The sequence below is a fragment of the Hyperoodon ampullatus genome (assembly GCF_949752795.1).
Source record: "Hyperoodon ampullatus genome assembly, chromosome: 2".
NCBI classification, from domain to species: Eukaryota; Metazoa; Chordata; class Mammalia; order Artiodactyla; family Ziphiidae; genus Hyperoodon; species Hyperoodon ampullatus.
In genome coordinates, this window is record NC_136915.1 from 35910459 (window position 1) to 35935415 (window position 24957).

The 24957-nt window shown below is 42.3% G+C and overlaps 1 protein-coding gene across 2 annotated transcripts; it reads left to right on the plus strand.

The window, feature by feature from the left end:
* The first annotated feature begins 4479 nt into the window (after positions 1-4479).
* YBX1 (Y-box binding protein 1) lies at positions 4480-23139 on the plus strand. Of its 2 annotated transcripts, XM_079697267.1 has the most exons (8): positions 4480-4757; positions 5457-5520; positions 14606-14639; positions 17173-17262; positions 17562-17864; positions 17967-18049; positions 21706-21971; positions 22757-23139. In XM_079697267.1, the coding sequence occupies exons 1-7, from the start codon at positions 4592-4594 to the stop codon at positions 21938-21940; spliced, it is 975 nt and encodes a 324-aa protein (XP_079553393.1). In that variant the 5' UTR covers positions 4480-4591; the 3' UTR covers positions 21941-21971; positions 22757-23139. The 2 variants fall into 2 exon arrangements, with proteins under 2 accessions (XP_079553393.1, XP_079553394.1); XM_079697268.1 differs by lacking the exons at positions 4480-4757; positions 5457-5520 and adding an exon at positions 9722-9817.
* The last annotated feature ends 1818 nt before the right edge of the window (positions 23140-24957 follow it).

The window sequence follows — 24957 nt, forward strand, 5'->3', positions numbered from 1 at the left end:
AGGAGTACTGACTCTCCCCAGAGGCCAGCATGGGCCAGAGCCAGGCCCTTGATATGTAGAGTTGATGCCTCAGATTTACAAGCAGTGGTAGCAGTCCCCTTTTAGGTTCAAGCTGATGGGGCAAAGAAGGCAAAGCCCCAGGGCCTTATGTTCCCAGTAGGTTCCTTTTGGTTAGTTCTAGAGCCTGTGGGTGAAGGGTGACTAGCTTGGGATATTTTTGGATGGGAGACCATTTGGTAGAATGTGTCTTGATCATGATGAAGTGGAAATCATTTATTAATAGTTAAAAATCTTGGTTTGAATCCGAAGTCATTTTTTAAACGGTTGAGGTTTTGAGATGTTCACTTCCCCATTCAGAGCCTCGGTTTCCTCATCTGTAATATGGGGATAATAATACTACTTCATAGCATTGACGAAAGGGTCAAACAAGAGAATGGAGATGAGGGTAACTTGTAGACAGTAACGTGCGTTGGAAAATGTTTGTTTTGAAAGGAAATAAAAGGATAACATAAAAACATAAAAGATAAAAAGATCCCATTGAGTATAATGTTCAGGAGGTAAAGGGAGTTCCCTGGTATTCCTTTCATGAGGCAGTTTCTATGTTATCGCGTTCCTACTTTCTCCTGGCTCATGGCAGGGATGACTCATAACTACTAGCAGCAGGCTACTGCAGCAGCAGAGTAGCAGAGAGCTGAATTCTGTGATAAAATAGAACCAGGCTAAAAGTGCCATTTCAGTGTACTGGGGGACAAGAAAGGTGGTGAGATATACAAGGGCCCTATAGTTTGGATATTTGCAACTGTCTTAAGTAAACGGGATTCAGGGCACACGGGGAAGAAAGGGTTGTGATCTAGTGGAGGAGAAATCTTCAAGTAACTAAACAGGGTAGAATTATAAAGAGAGGGGAAGGAGGATGAGCAGCTGGGATCCTGAGCTGACATTCTTATGATGGGCCATTCAGTTGAATTCAGTTACACTTGGCACCTGCATTCTTTGCCAGTTTCTGTCCTGGGCACTGGAGCTGTAAAGATGAGTAAGATGTGGCCTGTGTTTGTGACAGGGGATGGGCATGGTTTGGACTCAGTGTGGTGAGTGTTAGAATGTGAGCCCTTAAGAGGACAGGAAATTTGGTCATTTTTGTTTGTTTTTCACTGCCGTCTCCAGCACCTAGTAGCCAGTAAGTGTTCAATAAATATTTGTTGTGTGAATACTAGTGGTATGTATAAGATGCTATGGGAGCAGAGTGGGAAGATTGGGGGTGAGAGGAAGAGGCAACATTTGAGGTAAGTATTGACAGATTGGTTGGAATTAGCCAGGAGATAAGGGTGGGGAGGGCTTTCTAGGAAAAGGCAACTATGCTTTGGGGCCCAGAGTCTGTTAGAGATGGGGACAAGGTGAAAGTTTTGCAGAGGAGATTCTTGGAATGAAACCACTTGCCTTTCACATCACTTAAAGGTAGACACTGGGGCTGTGGTCACCACACTGGGCTCTTAGGGTGGCAGGGGGACTAGCAGAACCATGGCTTGGGGAGCTCCCACCTTGGAACAGGAGATGGATTTTGACATGAACTGTTGCTCCTCCAGTGCTTCAGTACCATCTCTGCAGTGGTAGAGAGGGGGCTACAAGGAAACTAGTTTCTTAAATCACTCATCTTCATGTTCACTGAGCATGAAGAGAGAGTTTAGTGAAGTAATTGGATGAGTAAGTAGTGATACTTTTAAGAAACATTTTAAAGACATATTACAGAATTTATATTTCTGCTTGAGAAGCCATCCCTTCAAAGCAGTTACATAAGGAAGGTTACTTATTCTCAGAGGTGCTTCTGCCATTATTCTAAGTGTCTTTGTAACTCCACTTTGGGGAAAAGCTCTCAAGCCTATGGGGCACACTTTTAAATGTCCTAAGTGTTGGCAGAATTGCCTTTGAGGAAATATTTTCTTTTTAACAGTCAAAAGTCACCTGGAGCTGGAACAGATGAACAGCAGCTCTGGGATCCACCTACTTCTCTCCCTACACACTGTGGCTGCCGCAGACCTTTTTCACCTGGATTACTGGTGCTGCTGCCCAGATGACCTCTCTGTTGCCAGTACCACCTTCTCCAATCCATTTTCTACATCACATCATTCACTTGACACATTAATTAAGATATCGTGTGTCAGGGACTATGCTAGATGCCTCAGGAACTCATAGTCTGGCAGGGAAGATATAATGAGTGTAGTACAGTGTGTTAGGAGAGGGTCTCCTAACCTAGTAACATCTGAGGCAAGACCTAGAGGATGAAGAGTTAAGCAGGCAAAAGAGAAGGGAGAAAGGAAGAATGTTATAAGTAGTGGGAATAGTATGTGATAGCTCAAAGGAAGCAGTGGCTAAAAGGTCACGTGGAAGGTTGGACAGGGAATGTGACAGAATGGGAAGTAAGTTTAGAGGTCATGCAGGGTCCTGCCAACCACATTAAGGAATCTGGACAATCCTGTGGGTGGTGTAGTCACTAAAAGATTTTAAGTAAGACAGTGTCGTAATCAGATGGGTGTTTTCAAAGGAACACTGGATATTGTGATGGGGAATATTAGAGTAAGAAAGGTAGAGACACTGGCTAGGAGGCCGCAGCAGTGCTCTAAGCCAGGGGTTGGCAGGCCAGGTGTCACTCCCTATTTTTCAGTGGTTCATGAGCTAAGAATAAGAATGATTTTTAAATGTTTAAATAGTTGGGGGGGGGGAGTTTAAATAGTTGAAAAATCTAAAGAATATTTTGTGACATAAAAATTGCATGAAATTCAAATTTCAGTGTCCATAAATTACATTTTTTTGGAACACAGATGCACTTGTTTACTGATTGTCTGTGGTTACTTTCAGGCTCTAAATTTGAGTAGTTGAGAATCTGGCCCGCACAGCTTAAAACACTATCTGGCCCCTATAGAAAAAGTGCGTACTCCTGCTCTGAGCAATGGATGATGATGGCCTACACTAAAGTAGCAGCAGTAGGAAGGAAGAAACTCTGGATTGGCATTTAGAGATTTTTTTTAGGACTGATTCAGGGAGGCCTTTAAGGGGTGGAATTGACAGGCCTAGATGATACCGATGGGGTAAGGACTACTGCACTAGCCTCCTAGCTGGTCTCCCTACTTTCATTTTTGCCCCTCTGCAGCCCATTCACTATTCTCTAGCCATTAAAGAAAAAAGTGCCATTCCCTACTTTCAATTCTAAAATTACCCTTCTCACTATTGCCCTTAGGTTAAGTTTCAGATAAAGTGTTCCTAATTTAACCCTGCCTACCTCTATAACCCAAATGTCTTCATTCTGGTCTTATTGGACTACTTTAGTTGTATTTGCCCCAGACCCCATCTCTTCTTGCCTCCTACGCCTTTGCATAAACCTCCATGTGCTTGGAGTCTGCACTAAACCTTCCCACCGCCACTCCCAAAATGCTTTGTGCATTTGCAGCGCTGGAGTGTTGTGTTGCATGTTTAAATTTCTGCCTTTATCCTTAGACTGAATTTAAGAAGGCAGCAACTGGCGCACTTGTCCATACCCAGCAGATAGTAGACGCTTAATAAAGAACGAACTAAGGTGGACTTCATCTACATCATGCGGCAGCCTCAATTACAAATCGTTTGTGAAACGTGCATAGTAATCCCTATTTCACATGGCCGTTGTAAGAATAAAATGCACGAAAAATGCCTAGCGTGCTCAATAAACGTGAGGTGAAATTAAATCTGATTTGTGGCCAATACGAAAAGACGTGAATACTCAAGACAGCCCTCCTGTGCCTGGTATGATAGATCGGGAGGCAGGTCCCCACGGAGTACACCCCCGCCCTCCATATGCTGGGCAAGGGCTGCCTGATAACTTGCGTGGTCCCCCCAAGGTGACTGCTCCGCCGTAAACCGACGCTCTTTGAATGCATACGTTTAAGTCCGTTCCAGAAGCTCTCAGCTCTGCCGCGAGTACACGGCCATTGTAGAAAAGACGGCTCTATCTGCAGTCACGGTCTGAGGTCACAAGGACCATATTTGGAGCAGGCGGGCGGGAGGCCTTCTCTTCATATGGAGCTAAGGTGTCATTGGGCCCCGGGTCAGGTAGGGTAATCCCGGCTCAGGCGTCTGGCCGGGTCTTTCCTTCGGCTAAGACACAGCCTTGGAATTCGGGCCCGCCCGGGTTGCCGCCTCGTGAAAGTCACGTTCTCTCTGCCCGTCCTCTCGAGTACTCTATGGTTCTCGTGGTGACTCTAATTCTAGTTCCGGTCTCTATGGCGGCGGCGGAGGCAGGAACAGTTGCAGGTCGGCCGAAGTAGCCGCCTAAGGGCCAATGACAGTGGAGGAGTGATAGAGTATTCGCCAGTAGAAGTCAAGAGTTGAGGTCAGGTGGTGAGATTGACAGCACTGCTGGCCAGTGAACGATCCTTGGGGCGGGTCGATCGCCGGGCTTATCCCGCCCGTCCCGCCATTCTCGCTAGTTCGATCGGTAGCGGGAGCGGAGAGCGGACCCCAGAGAGCCCTGTGCAGCCCCACCGCCGCCGCCGGCCTAGTTACCATCACATCCCGGGAGGAGCCGCAGCTGCCGCAGCCGGCCCCAGTCACCATCACCGCAACCATGAGCAGCGAGGCCGAGACCCAGCAGCCGCCCGCCGCCCCCCCCGCCGCCCCCGCCCTCAGCGCTGCCGACACCAAGCCCGGCACGACGGGCAGCGGCGCAGGGAGCGGCGGCCCGGGCGGCCTCACATCGGCGGCGCCTGCCGGCGGGGACAAGAAGGTCATCGGTGAGGACCGGACGGGGACGGGGGTGGGGCGGAAGGGAAGCTTGGCGGCGGAACCGTTACCCGAAGCGGGACGAGCCGGCGGGCGCGCGGCCGGCGGGGACCGACTCGGCGGCGCGCGGCCACCCCTCCCCCAGGCCCCCCCATTCGCGGACGCCGGCCCGCCCGGTCCGCGTGCCCGAGGCGCGCCTGCGCCGCCTCCCGCGCCCCCTGCAGACCCCGCGCGGCCGCGCGCCCCTCCCCCTGGGCGGCCGCGCGCCGCCGACCGCGTGTGCGGCGGGGTCCCTCCCCTCGGCGCCTACCCGCCCGCTGGCCGCGTGCGCTCGGGCCCGCACGCCGTTGTTGCGTCCCCCACCCGCTCCTTTCCGCGTGTACTCGGAGGGCGCGGCGCGCCGCCTACGCAGGCCGGAGTGGGCTGGGCGGCTTCCCTTTTCTCACGTGCTCGCCGCAGCGCCCGCCGCCCGCGGTCCCCGCGCACACCCAGCTCGGGCCCGCGCCCCGGGCCTCCGTAGCTGTGGGCTCACCCACGTGGACCGCGCGGCTGGCCGGCGGGCCCTGGAGAGAAAGGCTGTCAGGTGGCCGCGGGCCGCCGCCGGGCATCGCGGGAGCCACCGGATGCTGATGCGTGGCGGTTTAAAAAAAAAAAAAAAAAAAAAAAAAAGGATGTCTGGTAATTGTGGGTTTTTTTTTTTTTTTCTCCAGCAACGAAGGTTTTGGGAACAGTAAAATGGTTCAATGTAAGAAACGGATATGGTTTCATCAACAGGTGAGATGACCGCCTCTGAAGCCTCGTCCTGTCTCTTGCATGCTCTGCCCCATCTGTCGGCTTTGCGGACTTAGGATTGTTGGAGCTTGTGTAGGTTGCCACCTCTGGTGTATTGTTAGTGGGATTTTGTTTTCCTTGGTGACTTGAAAGGATTAGTGGATCTAGAGATTGTCTTTGTTTTGCAGCTAAATGTTAATCTAAAGCTAACTTGAAAGGTACAAAGCGATTTAAAAGGCAAGCGGAGTGAGCCATCTCTTACCAGTTATGGCAAACTGAGAAAGCTAAGATCTGGTATAATTCTGTTAGGCTCAGGCCCACCACATTTTTATCCTCGTCATGCATTTATACGTCACTGAAATTGGTATTTGAAAATGTGAGCCACTAATTATGTAGGTTATTTACAACTTGTTAACCTCTAGAGGCAACATGATTTGATAATGCAAGTATGTCGTTTTGACTAAGGTTATAATTCCTTTGTTTAGTGTTCCACTATATGCTGTTTTACAATGCCTCTGATAAATTTAGGGCTGTTTTGACAACAATTGTTTTTATTTGCTCATACTGTAACATCTGGAAGAAAATGAATGGCCCGTTTCCTTTCCTCAATTTTTATTTCTCGTACTTCCTTGCCCCCAAATCGTACTTGCTAAAGCTTTGGTTGTAGCTTATTAGAGCGGTCTTAGTCCACGATAACATTATTTTTTCGTATTTGAAGGCAAAGCTACAAACTGCATCTTTAGGATTAATCCTTAGAGTTGTTTGTAGCTATAGTGATGGTAACAAGGGCAGTTTACTCACAGTGCTCTTCATGGTCTCCTTGTCAGCCAGGCATCATATCCAAGATGGCTGCCAAGGCTAGTAGTGCAGTTACAAGGGTTTAGAGCACTGTGCACGCTAACAGCAGTATTGGCCTCACAGGTATGATACAGTCATCTCAGCATTTTCTGTCTTACATCCTTACTTACACTAGACGTTTGAAAGAACTTAAGGATAAGAAGTTAACACCAAATGTTTCTGAAATGGGCACTACTGAAGGAAGCCAAATGGTCAAGATTAAGCTTAGACACGCAAGTGGCTGGTGAAAAACCGTTAGTTACTCAACCATAAGGTATTGTGGAAGCGTTCGGAGCAAAAGAGATTGTAAGCATTTGATGGTCTGTTTTCCACGTTTGCAGTTGTGGGGAAACATTTTGTCTCTTCCAAAATCTTGAGGAATTTTCCAGACTGCCTTCGGGACAGGCCAAGGCCACATTTTTTTCTTCAGTTTTTTGATAATGGGCTACTAGTGAGGAAGGAAGGAAGGGAATGCTTTGATGCCAGTATTTGATCACTTTTTAGGTGATCTCTGAATTTGTTAGCATTTCCATTAGTATTTCAGTCTTATTCTGATTCTCCTTACTGGCCTCACCCTTAAACCAGTGGTTTTCAAATTTAAGTGTGCTTACCTTGGAAGGGTAAAAATGCACATTCCTGAATTCTTCCTTCCCAGCTTGGATTCATTGGGTCTGGGGTACATTTTTAAGGAGAATTCCAGGTGATTATGGCTTGTGGGCCTTACCTTGAGAAACGCTGCTTTTGACCTTTGACCCAATGTGATAGGATATCACTGGTGTGCACATTAAGAGGGACTGTAATTTGCAGGCTTTTAAGTAGTTTGTGCTTTAGAAATTGTAACATATGTTTTTTGTTTTGCTGCATTTGTTAAATGGACTTAGGTTATGATATTTTTCAAATGAACAATTGATAATCCAAGATAAAAGTAGTTCTTCATATACTCTAAATTTTTATTCTGTGAGATACCATTCCTTGAATCTCTGTTCTGACTTGCAGTCAACTCATTTGGCCATCATAAAGGGCAAGTTAAATGTAAGTTGGCTTTTGATGATCCTTTGTTTGGAATGTCTTAACCTCAAGTATTTTGTCACACTAACTGGTTCAGATGTGCTTTACATTTCTAAAAGTGGTTGTTTCAATGAATGATTCAGAGACTTGAACAAGACACTGTAAAACCTAACAGGTAAGTTCAGGAGAGGTTTACCTTACTTAAGGGAAAATGTATGTCTTAAAGAACTATAGTTCTGGAAGCTAGCAGGTGGTTCGGGGCTGGAGGCACCTGGCTCTCCTGAGAGAGAAAGTGTGTGTGTCACACACGTGTACTGTTTCTGTGTAAAGGGGAGGATGCAGTGTTGGGGATGATTGGTGTAGCTCTAATTTTAACCTTGGAATTCTATGAATTATATATTCTAGGTTCTTAAAGTGTTTATAAGTAAAATACATTTTTAATGTAAAATTTTCTTTTAAAGAAATGTATTTTTATTGTAAACATGTATTTCAGTCTATGTTATTGCCTGTGATAATTGTTATAGCCTTGTTAGAATTATTTTTTTAAGGGTTTCATTGTATGAAAGGTGCTAAATAAGAGTATAAAGATTTTAACACACCAAAAATTTTGGTTATATTTTGTTAGGCTATGTAGTCTAGGAATTCATTGTTATTCCTTCTGTGTCTGCAGAAGATAATTGGATTATGTGACTGGAGGCGTTTATTAACCCCCCAAAATTACTTTTCATTTTATAATGAGAAACTTCACTCAAGACTATTGAAGATGGCATTAGAAGGATGCCACGGGGTCAGTGGTTTCAGGGTTTGATTCTCTTTTAAATCTAGAAACTTGATTTTCTCTTTTGCTTCCAGGTGTTGAGGATTAATCTACGCTCACCAAACTTGTGAAAGATTGGCATGAATCAGTAACAATTTATTTTTCAACCGGACATGCATCTTTTTATAGTGACCAGAATAGGAATACTTTTCTGTTATCCAGAGTACTTAAAAAGCTGAGTTGTAAGGGTTGGGCAAGGTATTTGGAGCAAAAGGAATCAAACAGAGAAGAGATCATAAACTGGTGGCCTACCTGATCCAGAGTATCTTCTTTTTTTTAAGAGCTGTGTTTTAGCTTTGGGGTCTTTAGTTCCATGTAAATGAAAATCAGCTGGTCGTGAGTATTACCACCTGTAAATGGGGCATGCATTCTCTTTACGACAGTCTGTCAGGCTTAGTTCTCTCCTGTTGTTGACTTCCCTTCCTCTATGCATTTATGTGTATTGCTTTTTACCCATGGTCTAGGATGATGTTTAATAAACCAAGCCAGGGAAAGGCTTAGCTGTCCCTCCTTAGAAAAATACTTAGTCATGGCTGTCAGGTTTAGTCTCCCTTTGCGGGGGCCCTACCTATTGGGGATTCCATGTGTATATAACTGATGCTTCATTATGGTGGTGATAAAAGTAGCTAATGTTTATCAAGTATTTATGCTAGGAACTATAGTAAATGGTTAAAATCAGCTAATGGATTTAATCCAACCTTTCAGGTAATAGGTACTATCCTGAAACACAGAGAGGTTGAGTAAACTTGCCCCAGAAGTGTAGCTGCTAAGTGGCAGAGCTAGGATTTTAACTCTGTTTTCTGACACTGGAGTTTGTGTGCGCTGACTGCTGTTATTGCTGTAATATAATTCTAGTTCAGCGTGCAGATTGTCTTTAGGAAGTAAAGGACTTGCTTAATACCTAATATTGGGAGGCAATTAAGGAATTAAAAGAGAGTAGATCTTTAAACTCATTCTGTTTTTATATGGTCTGTGAACCAAGAACGGGTTTTGCCTTTTTATAAGTGTTGTTAAAAAAGAGAAAAATATACAACAGTCTGTGACCCTACAAACCCTGTTAAATTTAAGTTTATAGACCTGTGGAAAGATGATTGCCAAGTCTCTTGGGCTGTTAAAGTCAAACTGATCATAACTTGATCGCACAGTAAGAACCAAGAAATCATAGGGAATCTGTAACCTAAATGAGTAAACGTTGTGACACTAGGGAAGGCTTGAAGATTTGGTGGTGTGCTAAGGGAGGGATGGGGTGGGGTGGAAGGGGGTGGAGGCATAAAAAGACATACCTTCATTGTGCTACATTAGGAACTTTGAAGAGACTTCCATTTTCTTTAGATCCCTTTAGGATTTCTTTTTCTTTGGCATTCTCTTAACTTAAAATGGTATCCCTTTTTTTCTAAAGTCTCTTGCTATCTGTGTGATTTCTTTTTCCTTAAAGTCACTGCTGTGTTATTTACTGAATAAGAACAATATTCTAGATAAGTGAGAAAAATATGTTTTCATTAAAAATTTTTCAGTAGTAAATAATGATCTATTAATACCAAGAGGTGGCGTAGAAGAATACAGCAAAAAGAGTACACTTGACTGCAGGAGAATGGGAGGACTGGTGTGTGATACATGGAATGACACTGTTGGAATACTGTAAGTCTATGCTGTCCAGTACAGTAGTAGGTACATGTGGCTATTAAGCATCTGAGAAACTGAATGTAAGATACTTCAATATTTGATGTTGACCATGTATGTTGAAATGATGAAATTAGTTTTACTTGTCTTTACTTTTTATTATGGCTACTAGAGAACAAACTTAGATATTTGGCTTTACAAATAAGGCACTTTGCCCAAGATTGTGTAGTTAGTAATGGGGATAGCCAGGATTCCAACCTTGGCTCCAGTGGTTCTGGTTAGGAGCTCTTAACCATTGTGTTCTATACCCCACCTTGCCCCTCTCTCCTCCTTCCTCTCTGGTTAGTATGACAACATACTATAACATGCAGAGAACCATTTTGGTAATTCACCTGCTGCCTTAGATTGAATAGTGGTGGCCTTCTAGACAGAAATCCTTGAGGATAGGCCACATCTTATTTTTATTTCTTGTGCTTGAGCACAATGGCCAGATAGCTAACTAGCACAAGTAAATACCCAACAGTATTAAAGAATTGAGTGAGGCCTTTGGGCTTGCTATCCTTTCATCATCAGCCCAGTGGCTTGTGGTAGATTAGAGATGGCTAATGTTAATGAATAGTAGACACTCAATAGATACTTTAAAATTGAGCACCTACCATGTTCCTATAGTATGCTGAGTGCTGGATAGAAGAATGGCAGCCTCTGTTTTCAGTGACTTGGCTCCATTGGGTTAGAGCTCATACTTTGGCTTGTGTCTAACCTTCCACCCTCAGTAAAGTATGGTAAAGGCAGAAGTATGCCTCTTGGTTCTCAGGAGGTAAGAGGCAGTGCTGGTAATGCCTCCATTCTCTCCTCATTGCATTAATAAATAGCTAAAGGTTAAAACATGCTTCTTGATGAGCCATTTTGGTCATCTTTAATTGCTGCTTTTCCCCATTCAGTAAGATCTCTAGTAGCCATGACATGCCTTTTTTCCAGTATTACTATAGATAAGGAGTCAAGAAACCCTCTCAGCACTGGTTTTATCTGGCTGGTGAGCAAAGAATGGTTTTTACATTTTTTAAGTGTTGAGGGAAGTGAGGGGGCAATATGCAGCAGAACCCTGGTCTGATTATATGAATAACTTTGTGTACTACAGGTGAGGATGTAGTGATGCTTGTTATTCATTGTTGTTCTCTCCCAAAATTGGAGAAACCATATGCTGTTACCTGATTCTACAGCTGAGATATGTAAAGATTTCCAAACTGGTCCTTTTTGAGTTTAAAACATGATAAAGCCCAGGGCCTGTGGAATCAAATTCTACCACTCTAAGCATATGACCGCATACTTCATTTTCCTAATTTGTAGAACGGGGGGTTAATATAAAAGCACCTACCTTGGGATTGGTATGATCTAAAGAGTTAAAGCGCTTGGCACAGTATCTGGAACGTAAACCCTCTGCAGTATAAGCTGTTAGGTGTCTAAGCTTTTCCCCTTTTGTGGGTGAAGAAAAAGATCCAGTTAGGAGGGGGCAGCTTTCCAAGGTTACACAGCTGTTAATAGTAGAATGAGGAGTAAAAATCAGGTTTCCTATTGGTAGTGCCTTGAACTTCTTGGTAGTCCTTTAACAAGTTGCAACTAGATTGATTTATTGCATCCATACTGTAGTATTATGGCTTGGCTAAAACTACATTTTTTGATCTGTCAAGGTTTTCCCTAAAATCTACATACTTTTTTTTTTTTTTTTTTGGCTGCATTGGGTCTTCATTGCTGCGCACAGACTTTCTCTAGTTGTGGCAAGCAGGGGCTACTTTTTGTTGCGGTGCAGTGGCTTCTCTTGTTGCAGAGCATGGGCTCTAGGCTTGCGGGCTTCAGTAGCTGTGGCTTGCAGGCTCTAGAGCTCAGGCTCAATAGTTGTGGTGCATGGGCTTAATTACTCCGCAGCATGTGGGATCTTCCCGGACCAGGGCTCGAACCCATGTCCCCTGCATTGGCAGGCAGATTCTTAACCACTGCACCACCAGGAAAGTCCCCTAAAATCTATATATCTTTTGACCATGATATATTCTCTTATAGACTGGTTTAGTGACAACAGAATAAATGAGTATCACCTTGTCTGGCATGACATCATTAGTGAACATATATTGGTTTCCACATAGCTCTGTACCCAGAAAACCTCTCCCTAAGCTGTTTTCCAAGAGATGATTTATCTTGTGTGTACTACCTGTCTTGTACTATCTTTAAGATTGTCCTGACTGGAGAAGTAGTTTTGGTGAATTTTTTTAATAGTCCTTTTACAATCCTGAAGTAAAATTCGTAGATAACTGCTTTTACTTCTTTTTATTGTGGTGTATAATATTTTCCATCTGTAAATGTCTATTTGCAACTACATTAGAAAAAATGTTGTATTGGCTACCCAGATACATGGGTGACATTATCGTCAGTAATGAAAAATCCCTCTCTTGAATGCTGCATTTTTTTGGAAATTATAATGCATATTAAAACTGTAAAATACTATATTCAAAACTCAATTAATTTACTTACATGAAAGTCCAGTACCAAATATCCTTTACCTAGTCATCTGGCAAGTCTTATACCCTTCACTCCATTTAATGGAAGTAGTGCCCCCTGTCTTTGGAACAGCCTTAGAGCTTGAAATTCAGTTGTGTTGGAGATGAAAGCTAATTAGTGGTGGCTATGGAACTGTTCGTGATATATGTGGACCTATTTGACAGGTGGACATTATGACTAACCATTAATTCCTAGGTGTTCCTAATACTCAACTAGCTTATAAGGTCAGTTTTCACTCACCTGCTTTGGGTAGCTTACTGTGTGTGCGTGTGTGTGTGCGTGTGTGTAATCCTGTTTCCATAAATTAAATGTCCTCATGTTATGATAATCCAAGCTATATGGATTCTTTGGTGCATACATTGCTCCATGGATCGGCAAGGCGCCAATAGTCAGTAAACCAATCAGGCTAGTTCGTTGTAACCTTTGTTCCTTTTGTCATTAAACACTAGAACTACTATTGAGTCCTTTCTCAACTCTGATCTACTGACAGTAGGGTAGGGTAAATCAATAAATGTCTAGAAATGTTGTTGCTCCTCCAGTGCTTCTTCTTGTTCATAGTATCATCACCGTGACCTCCAGTCTCTAAGCTAAAAGTTCAGATCATTCACCACTGCCCCCTGACTTCTAGCCTCCATTCATCCACAAAGTTTTTCCCATATTAATTCAAGAATGATATCTCAAGTCTGCTCCCTCATACACAGCCCCTTAGTCCAGGCCTCCATCAGTCCTAGTCTGGACTTCTGGTGTAGCTTTTATAACTAACAGGTCTCTTGGCTTCAAACTTTCCGTAATAGCAACCACTTTTTAACACCTAATAATTTTTTTTTTTTTGCGGTATGCGGGCCTCTCAGTGTTGTGGCCTCTCCCCTTGCGGAGCACAGGCTCCGGACGCGCAGGCTCAGCGGCCATGGCTCACAGGCCTAGCCGCTCCGCGGCATGTGGGATCTTCCCGGACCAGGGCACGAACCCGTGTCCCCTGCATTGGCAGGCGGACTCTCAACCACTGCGCCACCAGGGAAGCCCAACACCTAATAATTTATTGTGTTCTAATTTATCTCATAATTTATATGTCCACTACATAAAAGCGTTTACTGGCTTCTCTACCTATATGATGATTTAGCCCATATTCACCCTTCCACACAGCCACAGCCCTAGCCATATTCTCCAGCTAGTTTGAACCCAGTTTGCACTTAATTTGCTCGTTGTTGGTTTTACCCATGTCCGTGACCTTTCCACCTGGAACATCTTTCTCATTTTCCAGTAAACTCCTTTAAGATTTAGGGCAAATGTTGCCTCCTTCAATAGCTACTTGTAAAGTCCTGAAGCAAATATTTCAACCATATTTGTTTAGGAACAGACTGAAGATTGGTGTAAAATGGTGTCATATGAAGTGAAAAGGGGGGTTGTGTGTGCTAGTAAAAAGTTTCATTCATCTTCACCTCCTTAGTTCTCCAGCACAAACAATGCTTGCCGTGTGAATGATGTCAGTATTGGTGGTGTTCATACTTGTACTTCATTGTGATCTTGTCTCTCTATTTTAATCAGTACTTTATTTTTAAGAGCAGTTTAGGTTCATGGCTAAGTTGAGCAGAGAATACATAGTTCCCATATACCCCAGGCCTACACATTGCACCCATGACTTCCCCCACTATACTGTACCAAAGGGATATACATTTGTTACAATTGATAAATCTACTCAGACACATCATTATCATTCAAAGTCCATAGTTTACATTTAGGGCTCATTCCTGGTATTGTACATTCTGTGGTCATCTTTATGATCCTCAAGGAAAGTTGGGAATTGGAAATGGTAAAAAGGAAATGATTGAGGATGAAGTGAGAAAGAAGGAAGCTAGTAATTAATGGAAGAGAATACGTTCATGATCTCTCCTACTTAGGTTAGTAACCGTGCTCTTAGAGGTAGGAGTGGGTTGTGCAGGAACGCTGTTCAGTGGGATGAGGAGTGACAGAATGTATGTTGCTAGTCACTTCTATCCTCTTAATAGCTTAGTAGGTCACACTTTATTAGTCTTTAATCCTTCTAAGGTAGATGGTGAGAGTTATTAGCAAAACCGTCGTGGCTTACTGGTTGTGTTTTTGTTTTGTTTCTTAATTTCCTAATGGCTGGTTGGCAGCCAAGAAAGTCTCTAAAAAGGGGAGGGGAGTGCACAAAGGACCAAGTGTATTCTTAATCTTTGGCAACATGAAATGTAGTGTTCAATTTTATAACTTGTTCAACTTGGTTCTATCTTGTAGGAATGACACCAAGGAAGATGTATTTGTACACCAGGTGAGTGCTCGTGTGGATATTTACCCTTCTGGCTCAAGGCTTGTGGGAAGAAAAGGGTGGATATCTTGTCAACTACTGTTCCTTGCAAAAAGATTAAGTCCAGTCACCAAACAATTTAGTTCCCACAGGAAGAGGGGTAGTACAGCTTAAATGTGTACATTGAAACATTATGTTGGCAGTTTACTTAATTAAAATAGGTGTTTCACATTGGTATTTTGTTAATGGCTATAGCTTTTTTAAATGTTGAATCTGCTCTACTTGTTACACTAAATTTTGAAACCTAATTTCAGATGAACTGAAAACCTCCATTAATCTAAACCTGAACTAATACCATTGCTATAGATACACAGAAACTTTGACAAGATGCTGTTAGAATTACCTCTATGGTAAGGACAAATAACAGTAATCCTGGGAGAAATCGGCCAAAGTTGCAAACTATATTAATTTGAAATGAATGTTGAAAAACTGGCAAACGTAGCATAGGTCCTTCTGTTGTAACAGGATAGGTGCTACATGCTGAACTTCCCCCACAAGTACCATTTAAGGAAAATAATTTGGAAAATGCTTAAACATTAAGGAGTTTATTGTTAAAGTAAGCCACTGCCAAATGGACACTAATATTTCAACCTTAAGTATATCATAGGCCCCACTGGACTTAATTATCCTCATAGGAATGCAGTGGGTAGGAAAAAATGTTTATAAATGTGTACTTTTATGTACTCTGAGTTTTGGTTTTTTTTTTTACTAAGACTGTTGAAATATTGTCAACTTGTATTGAAAATCACTATAAGAACTTTTTAACCACTATACTGTCATGTAGACATCAAAAGACAAAAGTCTACACTCATGCCTTTATTCAGGGAGGTATGAGCATGGCTGGCAGCATACTTCATAGGAAGGGCTGTGTTAGGTTGGTGTGTTGTAGCTCTCTGAAGTGTCCTGTACAGCACTCAGTGGCAATCAAGGGGGAAGCCAGATCAATTTCTAGATCCATCGAAAACCCTGTCCAGTAATCACAGGGTCAAAAATAAGCATGGAAACTTTTAAATTTGAAACAAATATAGGACTGCTCAGGCAAAGTGTTATATTAAAACAAATGTTTATTTTATAAGATTGAATACCAACACTTAACCTGTTCCTTACTTCCTTTTTGCATGTTCAAAGGAATTTGCAGAATTAGGTACAAGAGACAGCAAGCTTGCCAGTCTTGCTGCCTGTCAGCAACAGTAAAGGGTTTGGGAAGATTGGGGAGGGCATTGAAAATGCTGACCAAAATAAGAGTTTGGGATTTTAATTACCCATACTTCTGCTATCCCCTATGACTGCAGATAATTGAGTTATATGAAAGGTATGAAAACTTTGTGACAGTTTAGATGACAGATGAAATCAATTATTTGGCTGAATGCATATCACCCGCTTGTACCAACCCACAAGGTGTCACCAATATGCTTTCCTCTTTATTTTGGAGGTGGTTTCAACATTTAGTTGTTTCTTAGGACTTTGGCTGCTCAGGTCTTGGTGGTGTATCAAGGAGACTGCAGTTCTGGGCAACTTAGCTTAATTGGCTTCAGATTTGTTGGTTGTCCTGCCTCCTCTGGAATGGAAATGCATGAGTGATCCTGTAATGGATACCGCTGTGATGTAGTAGAATGAACGTGGGATTTGGAGTCCCAAGACCTGGATTTAGAAAAGTCCATACTCTGCCACTTATTAGCTGTGTGACCTTGGGCAAGTCACCTAACTTTTTAAAGCCTGTTTATTACCTTAAAAGAGGAATAATAATACCTCACATCATCTGTCATAATGAGATTGAGTGGGTAATGTGTGGAACAACTTTATGGAAGTACTACAAACGTGAGATATTATTCTTCCCCTTTAACTTTGTCGTAGAAGTCTGGAGAACAAGTAACAATGTGAGATTTAATGTATTCTGGGGAGGTAATAACTGACTGTCCCAGGCAGTCAGAATATTAAAAGTGGCATAGTTAATTCATGTGAATTGCATTTCCATCGAAGTATTACCACAGTCAGGTTGGAAGGGATTTTGGTTGACATTTGTAATTGAGTTTGATATGGTAACACAGGGACAAAGTTGGTTTGGTCAACTTTGAAGCATGCAAAACTAAACTCGCCTGTCATCTAAACTGGCCCTGTGTGGGGCTAGCTTCTACTATTAAGTGCAGTCTTTGGGGATAGATGGATATCCTCATTTTGCTCAAAGCTACATATAATGCTTTTGCAAAAAGCATTTTAAAATATATATCTATATAGTGTCTGTCTTGAGTGTTAAATTACTTGTTTTAGTTTGGAAAATAGTGGTAAAATGCTGGGGCCTTGTAAGATTGGAGTATTTTGGTTGAGGTTGGGGGTAGCATTGGTCCCTGTTTTCCTAAATTTATTGATGGTTTGGTCTTATTTAAAGCTAATTTTAAGTGTATATCCAAGCTAAAATATTGTTGACTCTGGTACATTTTAAATGAAAAAGCACATTATTCTCCCCTGTTAATCTATTTTTGGAATGTGATATTACTAGACTGCCATAAAGAAGAATAACCCCAGGAAGTACCTTCGCAGTGTAGGAGATGGAGAGACTGTGGAGTTTGATGTTGTTGAAGGAGAAAAGGTGAGGATGCTTTTTGTGTAAAGGTTTGACTTCAGTATGGAAATATTTTGGAGATCTCATCCATTAGGATGGTGGCTCTAATGTGGATGGATGGGTCAGGTGACCACTTGAACACAGGTGCATCAATCCTAATGTGCTGGCTGCAGTTAGAGGGCTATCTCTTCAGAACAGTGAGGAACTAATATTTAATCATTTCTATGCACCCCTGGCCACAGAGACCCTTTTTTATTTGCTTTGTGTAAGTTTTGTTAAGTGTACTTAATTCCATTGTCCCTATCAATATATGATGGCTTTTGTAGGGTGCGGAGGCAGCAAATGTTACAGGCCCTGGTGGAGTTCCAGTACAAGGCAGTAAATATGCAGCAGACCGTAACCATTATAGACGCTATCCACGTCGCAGGGGTCCTCCACGCAATTACCAGCAGAATTACCAGAATAGTGAGAGTGGGGAAAAGAATGAGGGATCGGAGAGTGCTCCTGAAGGCCAGGCCCAACAGCGCCGGCCCTACCGCAGGCGAAGGTTCCCACCTTACTACATGCGGAGACCCTATGGGCGTCGACCACAGTATTCCAACCCTCCTGTGCAGGGAGAAGTGATGGAGGTAAATGTGATTTTATTTATTTTTAACTGCCGTGGTATTCAGACTTCTGTCTGGTTGGGTTTTTACTGGTCCACATTGGCTTGATTTCCATTGCCTTTTCAGGGTGCTGACAACCAGGGTGCAGGAGAACAAGGTAGACCAGTGAGACAGAATATGTATCGGGGTTATAGACCACGATTCCGCAGGTATGGTTTGTATTTTAAAATTTCTCAAGCATGTATTAGGACTCAGCAGTATCATGCTTCTTCTGCAGGCTTTTTCAGCCATTTATCTGTTAGCACTTCACATTTTCTTTCATCAGATACCTAAGAGGTGAACCTGAAGTCAGTTATCTTTGAGAATGTGTTCTTTGCATCTTTGCTGGCACTGGTTAAAAACACCTTTATAGATGTGGTCTACTTTATGCAGTTGGTTTTGTTGTTGTTTTTCTCTAATGAGGGTATGGAATTTCACATTTTCTGTCCTTTAACAGGTGAGAGAATAGTAGTTTAAACTGCATTGTATTATAACTTTAAGACCTGGTTCATTGGGAGGGAGAAAGGTAAAAGGTAAGCATATCTTTTTAACAGAGGGTATTTAATTATTAGAGTATAGAGTAATTACGGAAGAGCTCCATGAGCCAGGCACGTTTATACATATATGTAGCACACTGAGGCAGTGTTCCCAGTCCCACGATGTTAGGATTGACTGGTGTAGCAGTTATTTCTTTTAAGGGTCTTAGAGCATTGAGTCTCCAGATGTGATCCTTAAAACTAACAGGTAGTATACTATTTTAAACCTAGACATAGATACCTTGTTGAAATACTGCTAATAGTCACAATATGTTTTTAAATAGTGATAATTTTATCTGTGATAGTGATAAATGGTCTAAAATAGGCTTTCATGGCAGTCTATCCATTTAAATTCCAAGGGCAGAATCCTTGGTCTACTTTTTCTTACATTGTAGAACTGCTTAAATTTTCTACCTAGTTTCATTGGTGTTCTTAAAAATAGCAAATGAATTTTTGTTGTCAAGTGCTTCTGTTTTACTGTTTGCCTTTTGGTTTAAGTTAGACTAAATGGTCTCATTTGAATAAATAGACTAGTATTACAGTGCCAGATAATTGCTATGGTGAGATAGATAGATATGGTAGATAGATTGATTTGCCTTAATGTTTATAGTTTAGTTTATCAACGAATGCAGGGCTTTCCAAACTATTTAGCCAGGAATTTTTTGTTCAAATGAGTAGTAAATGACACATGCTACTTATAAGCCATGGGGTGAAATTCTGATTGCTGTAGATCCAAGAGCAAATTGTAAGAAATCTGAGACCAATATAGCAGGAGTTTTGCTGAGAAGGAGACAGATGAGGTGGCAATAAAGGGAAATGTGTCATCAAGAAAGGATTTTTTTGTTTGAAAAATAAGAGCATATTTGTAGGCTGGAAAATGTAGTAAAAGAGGACAGTTGTCAGGGAAGTAACTGCTAGAATTGTCTTCAGTTAGGATAGGGTTTGGTCCACAAATAGTGGGTTAGTCTTTTGCTAGAAACCATGGGCATTGCATGTGTAAGAAGCCAGAGTATATGGGCCCCGGTATGTTAGTGAAGTCAAAAGGAGAGAGAGGTGAGAGAGATTTGGGGACTTTGGGACAAAGATGTGAAATTACCTCTAGAAGAGAAATAGGGGAAATCAAATAATAGTGTTCAGAAATTTAAAGTGGGTCCACCCAACGTGATTGTACTTTTCCAGCCATTTTGAGCAGCAGCCTCAGATTAGGCAGAGAGTTAAGATTTGTTCAGCATTTGTCTACCCCAAGATGACTGGGTTTGAGATTGGTTATAATGATTAATGGTGGACTTTATACTTGGAGAAAGAGGAGAGAAACAGATTAAGGAAGAGTAAGTGACAGAATGAGTGATGGGATCATTGGATTATAGGTCCTAGTGGAAATAGAGTGGGAGAACAAGACACCTGGAATAAACCAGGAAAATAAGTAAGGGGTGATTAGAGAGTGGAATGCTTTAAGTTGAGAAAACCTAGGTAGCAAACAAGAATTGGATGAGGGCTTCCCTGGTGGTGCAGTGGTTGAGAATCTGCCTGCTAATGCAGGGGACACGGGTTCGAGCCCTGGTCTGGGAGGATCCCACATGCCGCGGAGCAACTAGGCCCGTGAGCCACAACTACTGAGCCTGCGCGTCTGGAGCCTGTGCTCCTGCAACAAGAGAGGCCGCAATAGTGAGAGGCCTGCGCACCGCGATGAAGAGTGGCCCCCACTTGCCACAACTAGAGAAAGCCCTAGCACAGAAACGAAGACCCAACACAGCAAAAATAAATAAATAAATTAATAAACTCCTAAAAAAAAAAAAAAGAATTGGATGAGATGTAAAGAATCTAAAAGCCCATATTATGTGGGACTGTCATGATAATTACAACAGGAAAAGTGTAGTAAAGGAATATGGCATAACATAAGATTTGAAAGCTTGGGGTTTTAGAATTCACTTTAGAAGCCGCAGTGATAGGGGTGGGACAGCCACCACTTGAAGGCTACAGGGGAAAGACGGCAGTTTTACTGAAGACTGGTCAGGAGTTCACAAAATGTGGGAAACGGTTTCAGGAGAAGAGGGGGCAGGTTGGGAGAGGTAGGTGGGAGATTGGAGGGGTTAGAGGTGAAAAATGGAATGTACGGATCTAAATAGGAAATTAGAGCTTATTATGACCTATAATAGGTATAGAAGGATGATACTAATCTTGGTGTTCATTTAAAGCGTGCAACTGAGTGGTATTTAGTATATTCACAAAGTTATGCAGCCATTACCACCGTCTAATTCCAGACATTTTCATCACCGCCATGCTCCCCCCAGTCCAACACCACCCACAAAGTCCTGTATTCATTAATAGTCACTCTCCATTCCCCTCTGCCCCAGCCCTTGGCTACCACTAATCTGCTTTCCCTGTCTCTGGATTTGCCTATTTCGGGTATTTCTGTGTCTGGCTTTCAATTCACATATTTTTAAGGTCATCCATGTTGTTGCATGTATCAGTACTTGATTTCTTTTTATGACCAAGTCATGTTCTATTGTATGAATATCACATTTTGTTCTTCATTAACCAGTTGATGGGCATTTGGGTTGTTTTCTTTTTTTGTTGTGAATAATACAGTAATCACATAATGGACACTGTTTTGGCTATAGACCCAGGAGTAGAACCGCTGGGTCATATAGTAACTCTTTGACATTTGTTGCCAAGCTGTTTTGCAAAGCTGCTGCACCATTTTATATTCCCACCAGCAATGTATTGAGGGTTTGTTTCATCACATCCTCCCCAACATGGTTATTTTTCAGCCTTTGGATTATGGCTATCCTAGTGGGTATGAAGTGGTTTTGATTTGCCTTTCCCAGTGACTAATGGTTGTTGTGTACTTTCATTTATATGAAGAGAGCATCTTTTCTCTGGTTTTGACTTCCTGCCTTTTTAGCAAGTGTTCATCTGTAAAGGTTAGTTAGTACTTGTTCCCAAACCTGGTTACCTTAAAGCCCATGTTTTTAAATGACATCAAGGTGTTGATAGTGTTGTACCACCTTTAGTCCTTTCATGGCTAACTTTGTAATAGATTATACTATGGGTAAAAGTTTACGAGACTATTAAAACCAGTTTTAAACATTCATCTTCCAGTTTATACTTCCAAATTGTTTTCCCAAGTCATACTCAATTTGTGGAATAAAAGCCAAATTTGCTTTTTTGATTTTGCTAAATTGCCTGCAGACCACTTGGTAAACAGAAAGGCCGGATGTGTTAATACTGGTGGCTAGGTTAAAGAAAGAAGGTTTTATCATTGCAAGTTTGCACAATGTTCATTCCAGGGGCCCTCCTCGCCAAAGACAGCCCAGAGAGGACGGCAATGAAGAAGATAAGGAAAATCAAGGAGATGAGACCCAAGGTCAGCAGCCACCTCAACGTCGGTACCGCCGCAACTTCAATTACCGACGCAGACGCCCAGAAAACCCTAAACCACAAGATGGCAAAGAGACAAAAGCAGCCGATCCACCAGCTGAGAATTCGTCCGCTCCCGAGGCTGAGCAGGGCGGGGCTGAGTAAATGCCGGCTTACCATCTCTACCATCATCCGGGTAAGTAAGCGTAGATGGCCTTCTGGCCTCTGAGCAGTCATGAGTGGTGTCCATTAATGAAAGAGAAAAAACCCCAGTTCATCAGGTAAGGTAAACCGCTTAAACATACAATATCTTCTACCCAAACTAATCATAACATGACCTGAATATCCCATTTTGGTAATGGGGCGTATGAGAGCCATACTTTGGCTCACTGACACTTGGAGGCCTAGCTTTACATTGTATCTTGAACATGAGAGCCTTCTGTCAACCTTTTTGGATGATTTTACCAGTAAGCAGAGGAAAGTCTTGCTAACCTTAACCCTAGCAAGTAATGTTAATTACATTGCATTATTTTTCATTTTTCAAAAATAAGTTGGATTAAAAAAAAAGTGGGATAGCTACTAGGATTAATAACCTAGGTGATAGTGACCAATATGGTTGGTCTCTTTGGGAAAAATGATGACTTTGGCATTGTATCATCAATTCCAGAATCAAGGGATTCCCTTTTTATTTGATTCTGGGAGCCATTTGGCACTAGAATTATTATTTTCAGCCACTGATACTTTTTTCCCCTCTGTACTATTTTCTGAGTGTCAAAAGGTCATCCAGAACCTAGGAGTAACCATTCGTGTTACACAGCAGGGTCCACCCCTGTTATGAATTGCTGTGTTAAGATAAACCAGTATGAGATTTGTTAATGCCTTCCCTACTTAGCTAATTTGAATCTGGAGCAGTTTGGTGTACTAAAAGAAAATTGCAGTGAACTGCGCAAGATAATTTTAAAACTTTTTTTTCTTTTACAGTTTAGTCATCCAACAAGAAGAAATGAGTACGAAATTCCAGCAATAAGAAATGAACAAAAGATTGGAGCTGAAGACCTTAAGTGCTTGCTTTTTGCCAGTTGACCAGATAACTAGAACTATCTGCATTATCTATGCAGCATGGGGTTTTTATTATTTTTACCTAAAGACGTCTCTTTTTGGTAATGACAAACGTGTTTTTTAAAAAAAATAAAAAAGCCTGGTTTTTCTCAATACACCTTTAAAGGTTTTTAAATTGTTTCATATCTGGTCAAGTTGAGATTTTTAAGAACCTCATTTTTAATTTGTAATAAAAGTTTACAGCTTGATTTTTTCAAAAAAGTCAACAAACTGCAAGCACCTGTTAATAAAGGTCTTAAATAATTGTCTTTGTGTATATTTCTGCCTTGTTGCGTTTTAGTTTATAAATACTTAGCTGGTTATAGGACCCTTATTAGCTTAAATCTATCTGTAGATAGGTGGTACTCATTGGTATTTACTCAGGAAATTTTTTTAAATATGTAACCCTTTATTGAGTAGCATGCCTGTGGGCCCGTACTGAAAATTAGAAAGTATTTACTGTGGTAATCTGGCCATTTTCCTTTCTGTGAGCTGTTTTTACTGGGAGGCAGTGGTAAAGGAGAAGAGAGAGGGCATGGTCTAGTGGAGACTAACTGGACTCTAATCCTTGGAAGCCATTTATTTGTGCCCTACTGTGAGTTACTTCAGCCTGTGGATTGAAGGATACCCACCTTAGTTTATCAGATGCCTGCCACAGAGACTGGTGTACTCGGTTAACACAGCTCCTTTGCTTGGGCACTGGAGATGGTACCCACAAATAATGGAATGCTTGTGTGAAGTCTGCTTAAAGAACATAGAGGTCAGTGACATTCATTTTGTTTTCGGCACCCTTGTAACCTAAGCCTGTTCTGGCTGTTGTTTTATAATGTCTTATTAAAATGCCCTTTGGCTTCCTTTGCGGAATAGTTAATGACTGCTGTCTAGAGACTAATTCTGGATCATTCTGGCCAGCTTTTGAGGCCTTGGGGTTGCTGGATAGTGGGCTTAGCTTGAAAGCATGGACTTCAAGAAAATTTGTGTTTAGAAGTGGCAGTGGTGTAATAGACTGGTGTACCAGACACCGCAGTACTTGGTGTTGAAGAAGAAAAGAATCATCACCGAAAGGGCTCCAAGGGAAGTAGCGTCCTAGGCAGGAGTCTGGTTAGAGTAAGAGAACATTCAGAGAAAAAGCCGGTGACTGAACCCAGAGGTCACAATGGAGGGTTTGGGAAGGGGGAGCAGTGTTGGATCGATGAGGAGCAGGGGAGAGCTAATGGGAACTGTAGTGGCAGTGAATGGGAATCTGGTAGAGATGAACAGGCACGTGTAGCCCGTGACAGGCTTAGGCCTGAGGTTCTGCTGGTGGAAGGATTAGTCTGGCACGAAGGCTGGTAAGCTGGCTTGTGGCTGGGGAAGGAGCTTTTTTGTTAGGAATTCTGCCTCTCCCTGCTCTGAATGGTGCCTCAGATATTGGAAGGCCTGCTTACATCCTGTCAGTCTGGCTGCCTGGTTTTAAAGGCATAAATGATACAAAGAAGTGAGTCAACTTGCACAATATTCACACACCTTATCCAAGTGATGTTTTAGTACTTGTTACTGGTTCGGGGCAGCCAGCTATACAGCCCTTCTGTCTGGGCTGAGAAGCTGGTGATAGGGGGTCTGGATGATTTTTATTTATACCTTTTTGGCAAGGCGCAACTTGCAGGGATCTCAGTTCCCTGACCAGGGATCAAACCCGGGCCCTCAGCAGTGAAAGCATGGAGTCCTAACCACTGGACCACCAGGGAATTTCTGTGGGTGATTTTTAAATAGAATGATTTTCATTTTAGATTACTCTGGGACAAAAGAGTGGCCAATTTGGACATTGCTATAGAAGTCCAGATAAGATGAGACCATAGATAAGGCAGTAGGAAAGAACATCAAATTTGAGATGTTCTCGGAAATGGGGTTGACAGATTGAGGTGACTAGTTGAATGTGGAGTGAGGAAGCGGGAAGAAGGGGGCCTGAGTGCAGAGTGGTGATACAGATGGTGCCACTTGGCGGAGTAGAGAAAGCACAAAGGGGAGGGGTCTGTTTGGTTTCAGATATACAGAGTTTGAGTTGTCTGGGGCATCCATAGTGAGTATGTGGGAAGCAGATTTGG

Bases quoted from the DNA above. Each gene is read 5' to 3' on its own strand.
- YBX1 (XM_079697267.1), top strand. From the start codon at position 4,592: ATGAGCAGCGAGGCCGAGACCCAGCAGCCGCCCGCCGCCCCCCCCGCC. The intron at 17,263-17,561 runs GTGAGGATGCTT...TGGCTTTTGTAG, and splicing joins ATGTTGTTGAAGGAGAAAAG to GGTGCGGAGGCAGCAAATGT. The intron at 18,050-21,705 runs GTATGGTTTGTA...TGTTCATTCCAG, and splicing joins TATAGACCACGATTCCGCAG to GGGCCCTCCTCGCCAAAGAC.